Here is a 7943-nt window from a genome sequence, read left to right on the forward strand (position 1 = left end):
TCTTCACTCAGAGAGTTGTTAACCTGTGGAATTCCCTGCCGCAGAGAGTTGTTGATGCCAGTTCATTGGATATATTCAAGAGGGAGTTAGATATGGCTCTTACGGCTGAGGGGATCAAGGGATATGTAGAAAAAGCAGGAAAGGGATACTGAGGGAATGATCTGCCATGATCTTATCGAATAGTGGTGCAGGCTCGAAGGGCCGAATGGCCTACTCCTGCACCTATTTTCTATGTTTGTATGTTTTGGTAAATTTGTATTTGAATACACAACAGGTACATCATAGATGTTTCGCTTAAACACAATAGACTAGTGAAGTGGGTTGCAAGTTCAAACATATATGGTGATCAGTTGGATTTGATGTCCATCACCAAATCTGGTTTCACCACCACATGCTCTACCTTCGCTTCTTGTCCTCATAATTTAAACATTGCGGAGAGCAGAAGCAATTTAAATTTGTCCTCTACAATCCAACTACAATCCATCTCCTTTGATCTCCCTCCTTTACAGCCTCCATCCTCATGTTGGACAATATAGATAACATTTTGTGAGGCTGCAGGAAGCTTCAGAACTGTCCAGACATAGAAATCCATAGAAGTTACAATGGTGGTGGTGCGGGCGGGCTGCTGTTCTAGGCATTAATAGCACGACTGGGAGTGAATTATGGAGTTAGGCAGAGCTAGTGTACGTGATGTGGAGTTTGGCATCATAACAGCAGTGGTTCTTTGATTTGGCAACACTAAAAGGAATCTGGAGTTGCGCAGAACTGAGAATGGAATGTAAGGTTTGGCTCCAGAAATTCTGATATTTCCAAGGCTCCCCATCACAAGCAGGGAGCCAGAAAATTATTCTATGATGCAAAATAAGGCAAGGATGAAGAAATAGACTTCAAAAACATCCCTTTCTTGTTCAAAATCTACAGGAAGAAAGATAGACCTCATTGTGACTTTCACTAGGATGATTCCTAATGATATCACAGTGTTTAGCATTCACAATTCCTCTGACAATGAAGCAGCCCATTCCAACATACAACAGGATCTGGAGAACAACTAGAGTTGGGCTAACATTCACACCACATAAGTGCTAGGTAATGACCATCTTTAACAAGGGAAAGACCAACAATCTTCAATTACACCACCAAAGCTGAGTCCCGCACCATCAACATCCTGGGGGTCACTAATAACCAGGAGCTTAACTGAATCAGCAGCTATATCAACACTGTGGCTACTTGAGCAGGGCAGAGGCTGCATTCTCAGCAATGAATGGCTCACATCCTGAATCCTCAAAGTCTCTACAGCAGCAACAGTACTGAAAAAGCTTGGCACTATCCACAACAGAGCAGTTTGCTTGAATGGTGCTCATGCCAATGAACACAATACCCACCTCCTCCACCACTGATGCACTCTGACTGCAATATATGCGATCTATAAGATGCACTACAGAAAGTCACCAAGGTTATTGCAACAGAACCTCCCTGTCCTGTGACCTCTGTCACCAAGAAACATCAACAATGTTGTGGGAACAACATCACCTTCAAGTTCTCTTTCAAGTCATGCACTATCCTGGCTTGCACATGCATTGCTGTTTCTTCATTGTAACTGGGTCAGAATCCTGGAATTCCTACCTATCACCATTGTGGGAGCATCATCACCATAAGGTATAGTAGTTGAAACAAAAGACCCACTATATCTTCTCAGGGCAAATAGGGATAGGAATTAAATGCAATCTTGCTTCTGTCAAATGAACAAATAAAAAGACTACTTGGCTGCTTCTTTGCCTGACATTTAGAAAATCTTGTTTGTTCACTGCCATTTCAGTGTCAGTAGTGCAGCAGAACTAACACACAATAAAGTTATTGTAAGGGTAAGTGACCTTTCTGTTGACCCTCATTTAATTAGGGTTGGCTTTCTCCCATAAGACACCAGAAATGGAATGTCAATTGCTTTACAGCTTTCATTGTTTATCAGCTGCTTTAGAGTTAGGTTCCAGTAAAACACAACCAAATCGGAATGTGACTTACCTTTGTCCCCGCTAAATCAATTCTCTTCATTCTTATGTTCCTGTCAGCTAAGACTTGAAAGTGCAGCAACCAAAACAATCTTGCAGCATGTTTCTCTATAAATCTACACTTGAGTAACACACAGGCACATTTTGTGTAACTTTGTACTGTGGCGATGCCAGCGCATAGTATTATAAATATGGAAAATGCCATCAGCTGTAAAGGATTATATCAGCAGTAATTATGCGATACTCAGATATAATGCTGGAGGAACTTCCAAATGACACAAATGAGCTTTTGGTAGGTCTGCTTTCACAGACATCCAGCATATCCTGAGGTCAATTTCATCCAGGTTTGCAGGTCGTGCCATCTTCTTCTCTGCCTCCTTGACCCTTCTTTGCCTGCCTTTGCCAAGTTCTTCTGTGTTAGATATTATTGTAAAGTGGCACAGAAACAGTTATGAGACACCCAGTCAAGGTGTTGACTGTCAATTCAGTGAGCCAAGCACTACTCCTTACTTACCTGCTGCTCCCCCATTAACTGTTTTATTAAAGGCTGCACTTTAATTTCCATGCGCCCCCAGCAGATTATTTCTGTTCTACACATGTTTTACACCAATCACTTCTTGAGTGGATATGCAAATGAACTGTAAATTTTTGCTGTAAATACCCCTTCACACATCGGCGGGCGCAACTAAGCTACAACAACAACAACTATATTTATACAGCACCTTTAACGTAGAAAAACATCCCAAGGTGTTTCACAGAAGCATAATCAGACAATAATCGATACCAGGAGGAGATATTAGGAGGAGTGACTAAAAGCTTGATCAAAGATGTGGGTTTTAAGGAGGGTGTTAAAGGAGGAGATGGAGGTGGAGGAATGAAGAGATTTAGTGAGGGAATGCCAGAACATAGGGTCTAGATAGCTGAAGGTTGCCAATGGTGGGGTGAAGGAAGTGAAAGGGGAGATGCACAAAAGGTCAGAGTCAAAAAATTTAGAGCTATTGGAAGGTCGGAGCGCTGGAGAAGGTTGCAGAGATAGGGATAGGTGAGGCAATCAGGGATTTGAACATAGGATGTGAATTTTAATTTTGAGGTATTAAGGGACTGGGAACAAAAAAACACAGGGAGGCCGAAATTACTCCCCGCCCGAAACGTGGCGCACGCACCGCACATCACCGTCAATTACCGCCGATATGAATGCGGTGTTAATAAGATAGAAATTGCCCTTTTTCGGGCCCGAAACAGAGCGGAGTGTTAATTCCTGGAGGTAAGGGCTGCTTTCAGCGTGGTGCCTGCGGAATGGAGTTTGCACCACGAAATTCCTCTTTTGTCCATTTGTTGCAAACCATCATGCTAACGATGCAGCAGCTCCTTCGCCTTCTTAAAGGGCAGGTTTTGCAGCTGTGTCTTGAGTTTGTCTTGACCTTTTTTTGCACAGGCTGGCCACTCTCCTGGAAGCTCAGAATGCTCTCATGAACTCTGGGCAACAGCGCATGGAGCATCTAACTGCTTTCGTCTCTGATGGCTTCCAGAGTGTGGCTGCTGTCATGCAGTCTCAGCTGGAGGCTACGCAAGATCTGACTGCTGCCATTGTGGCTGGGTCCACCATGGTCCACGGGGGGGTCTAATGATGCCACCCCACCCCGCTGACCTGTGCTTCAACAGTGGGGGAGATGGGATGCTGCCCCGGGGGACTGGCGCTGGCTCCTCAGATCAGGATACTGATGCTACCTATCCGGTTCCCAGCAGCCCTGAGCCGAGAGCTGCCAGTGCCCAATTGTGCCAATCATGGCTTCGCCCCAGCCAATTCTGACTGAAGGCACACAGGAGGATGCAGCCCATTCTACAGCAGCCTTCCCAAAGCCATGAAGCAGCCACAGGGAGACACAGCGGCATACTGTAAGAATAGGTCTGTGTAAGAGGGGCAATAAAGAGTTGGACAAGGGTGATAATGGATTATGTGAGTGTTTTTGAGATTCATTGTTTGGGTTGTAATAAATCTTTATTTAATGTTTTAAATTTGTGATCAGGTCTCTCATTTCAGTGTGTGGGAGTGATGTGTGAGAAGACTTACAGGTTGGTCCATGGAAATGGCCAGCTGAAGGCTTAAGTGGGCATTGACTTATGTGAACCAGGCAGCGATGAGATGGTGTTGTGCTTCCCTTGCAGGGTTAGGATGGGGACGCCGCCTCCTGTGTGGCTGCCCACCCGCATCCTGCTCCTCCTCCTGAGCCTCCTCCTCCTCCTCATGGGCCTCCTCCTCCTCCTCCTCCACAGGTGCCACTGCTGCGTCGCCCTCCAATGGCTGCACCCTCATGGTGGCGAGGTTGTGGAGCATGCAGCATACCACCATAAATCTGGAGACACGCTCTCGCAAGTACTGCAGCACTCCCCCTGAGCGGTCCAGGCAATGGAACCTCTGTTTCAGAATGCCTATAGTGTGTTCGATGATGGTCCTGGTGGCTGTGAGACGCTCATTGTACACGACCTGCCCATCAGTTCTCAGGTTGCGCAGAGAAGTCATGAGCCAAGTGCTCAGCGCCTGGCCCTTGTCACCCAGGAGCCACCCGCAATGTTCATTGGGACCAGTGAAGACGCTTGGCACACCGCTCTGGTGCAGTATGAAAGAGTCGTGGGTGCTGCCAGGGTACTGGGCATCCACTTGCAGAATCTTGCAGTTGTGGTCACAATCTAGTTGCACGTTGAGGGACAGGAAGCCCTTGCGATTCCTGAATTGCTCTGCAGCCTGGTGGGGTGCCGTCAGAGCTACATGGATGCAGTCAATCACGCCCTGGACCCTGGGTAAGCATGCAATGTGCATGAAGCCAGTCTGGCGCTCCAATTGGTGCTCCCTGGTCATGGAGAAGGAGATGCAGTCGGTCCTCCTATACAAAGTATCTGTGACCTCACATATGGCTGTGTGGGCTGCAAACTGGGAAATGTTGCAGATGTCTGTAGTGGCAGCTTGGACCGAGTCTGTGGCATAAAGATTGAGGGCTATTGTGACCTTCGATGCCACGCTCAGGGCTGTGCTCACCCGTGTCTGTAGCTCCAATTCGAGCTGCAGGAGATTATAGATCTCAGTGACGACATCCTTCCAGAATCTCAGTCTGCGCAGGCACTGATCATCACTCATATCAATGTATGCGACTTGATGGCGGAAGACCCTTCCGCGATATGCCCTCTCGCCCCCACTTCTGTGTGGCCATCTTGCTATGCAAGGTGGTTGGCTCATTGGCTGCTCCCTGCTGCTGTTCTGCCTCCTCCAACAGTACAGGCTGGTGCAGTACAGCATCTGGCTCCATTGCAAGCTGCTTCCTGGGCTGCTCACCCATTATCTGGTAGGGTGGTCGGCGACCTGACTCTCTTCCTTGGGGGAGGCCCTTGCTGAGGGACTTTGTGTGTGGCTCTCTTGCTTGTCCTCTGTGGCCATCGCCCTGACCCTCTCCATGCTGGTCCACAATGATGCCTGTGGCCCTTGCCCACTGCCTCTGCAGCCGTTGCCCACGGCGCTGCCTTCTCCTCCATGCCCAGGCGGCACACACAATGCGCAGGAGGTGTTGGACTGCAAGCACTGCCCCCATCTCTAAGGCCTCCACAAGCGCAGCCTCCTTGAAGTGGCCTCTCTGTTCTGCGGGTGGAATGCTGCTCCAGTACTCACAAAGCAGTGTGCACTGTAGCCTTGCACTGCTAGTCAAAGAATGCAACAAAGTCAGCAACACTAAATCCAATCAGGCCACCAAACCTTTAAGGCACTCTGGCGGTGTGCATCAGCAACTCTGCACCACCCAAAGAAAACAACTCTTGGCACCACCGAATGGCCGGACAACTTTTAAAGGGCAATGGGGCTTCCGGCCCGGGTCCTCGGCGGTGCGCACAGTGATGACGCACTTAGAAGTGCTGTCCATCACTGCCGCAGAAGTGGGGGGGAAGAGGTTCGGTGCTGCACACCACCACTAATGTACGTCAGGGCAATAGCCATTTAACGAGAACTCGCTGCACTCCGCAGCGTGGCCGCCGATTTGAGGTGCTAACAGGCCTTAACGGAAGGGGCAAGTTTGGCCCTGGGGAGTGCGAGAGTGGGGTAGGATATAGGCCGCAGAGTTTTGAATGAGCTGAAGATTATATAGGGTGGAGGATGCGAAGCCAGGTAGGAGGGCAGTTGAAAAGTCAATTCTCGAAATGATAAAGTGAATGATGAGAGTATCAGCAGCAGTTGGGCCGAGGCAGGGGCGGAGATGGGCATAAAGGTATTTTCCATTGGCATAAAAGCAGTGCAACTAACTGCATGGAATTTCTAGCCCCAAATTAATTTGATTAGTATTGGTTAAAATCCAATAGTCAGATCAATGCTTTGGTAACTTACAAGGGTGAATAGGTTGTCATCGATATTTTGATAGAAATTGAACAGCATAGAAACAACTGATGCAGAGAAAAAGAAACATCTATATTTGTTTTAAGACTATCTTGCTTGATTTAACTCCATGTGGCACTGAATAATCAAAGTTAACTCTAGAACATAATTCAAATTGGCCTAAAATATGCTATTAACCAGGGCCATGGGTTTACTTTGATTGCAAGTCAAATTTAGTTTTTATTCCTGGGGCCGAAATTGCCCCTTTCCTTAAGGCCTGTTACCACCGCAAACCAGCGGCCACTTGCGGAGTGGAGTGGCCTCTGACTTTTGGTGGAATGGATGCTGATAGCCCAATTGCCCTCCCGAGTTTTCCCAGCAGTGCCCCGATCCCCCCTTACCGTTCCGCTGCTGCTGATCGGTGTTAAGCACATCATCACCGTGCGCACCATCGATCAAACTCCTGATGGCGACATTACCCTTGGAAATTCTTCGGCCCGCCCGGCGGTACCAAAACAACCTTTCCCCCGGTGGTCCAGTGAGGCTGTGGCCTTCTGCAACGGCGGTGTGGCTTCCCTTAAAGGGGAGGATGCACTACCGCTGCCGCCATGTTTATTTTTGTTGGCCCAACAATTATGCCCCCGGGTTCAGCCGGGCCGCCAACAGGCACACCCTCTTGGGTGCCAGGCCACTGGCCCGGCCGAGACCCTCCCTGGAGGCCCAGTGGGCCGAAGTTTAAAAATCTCGAAGGCTCGCCTCTTTAAGTGAAGGGGAGAGCCGTGGTGACGCGGCGCTGTGATGATGTCATCGCGGCGGTGACTCCGCACCATCCCCAACTTCCACCCCTCAGTTGCTGCCACTGCTGAATCTTTGTCCCTCAAGTGTAGTCACCACCCCCCATTTACACCGACTTCCTGATTAAAACACAAAAAGAGCGGAATTTCACAAAAGAGTCGACCTGAACCGCAGCTGCAATAAAAGCCAGCGAAATCGGGCAGCGGTCATTTTCTATCCCCTGGTGTTTTGGGGATTGCATTCTGTGATTCCACACATTTATAATTAAGCATTTTGGTTCATGGTAACTGTATGACAAATGACAATTTTTATTCTGTGAAGCTTTTACTATTGTTTTGGGGATTGTATTCGACAATTCAGTCTATTGTTCTCGGAAAACTGCAAGCCAGTAGCTTTACATAACTAATAATACGTAACATTTATATTGGGAATTGTGGCTGGGGAATACATTTTACATGACAATAAGGATTTAACAAATTTTAACACAATTCAACATGAATTATTTTGCACATGAGTACTTATATCTCTGAATTAGAGATCAAGATAACAGAGCTCTGATAAAGCAGGTTGAAAATATAGACTTGCACCCCTTTCCTTAAGCTCCATTGCAGCCAGAGACGGTACTGGAGTGGTTAGGCCTTACCGACTTGGGGTAGATGGACAGGCCAACCCTTCATGTATTGCCCCCGGGCCGGGAGCAGCAGAAACGGGTTTCCGCGCCGCCCATGTTGCCACCCCATCGGGGCACGCGGTGATCCCCTTTCTGACCCCCGGAGGAAATTGCCCCTCGG

The 7943-nt window shown here is 48.1% G+C and overlaps 1 protein-coding gene across 1 annotated transcript; it reads right to left on the reverse strand.

Annotated features, from left to right (window-relative positions):
* Positions 1-4125: 4125 nt before the first annotated feature.
* LOC139264129 (putative nuclease HARBI1) lies at positions 4126-5139 on the reverse strand. Its single transcript, XM_070880219.1, has one exon. It carries the CDS (start codon positions 5137-5139, stop codon positions 4126-4128), a length of 1014 nt encoding a protein of 337 aa, XP_070736320.1.
* Positions 5140-7943: the final 2804 nt, after the last annotated feature.

The sequence above is a fragment of the Pristiophorus japonicus genome, chromosome 5 (genome assembly GCF_044704955.1).
Source record: "Pristiophorus japonicus isolate sPriJap1 chromosome 5, sPriJap1.hap1, whole genome shotgun sequence".
NCBI lineage: Eukaryota > Metazoa > Chordata > Chondrichthyes > Pristiophoridae > Pristiophorus > Pristiophorus japonicus.

Excerpts from the sequence above, each read along its gene's own strand:
- LOC139264129 (XM_070880219.1), bottom strand. The coding sequence starts at position 5,139 with ATGAGTGATGATCAGTGCCTGCGCAGACTGAGATTCTGGAAGGATGTC.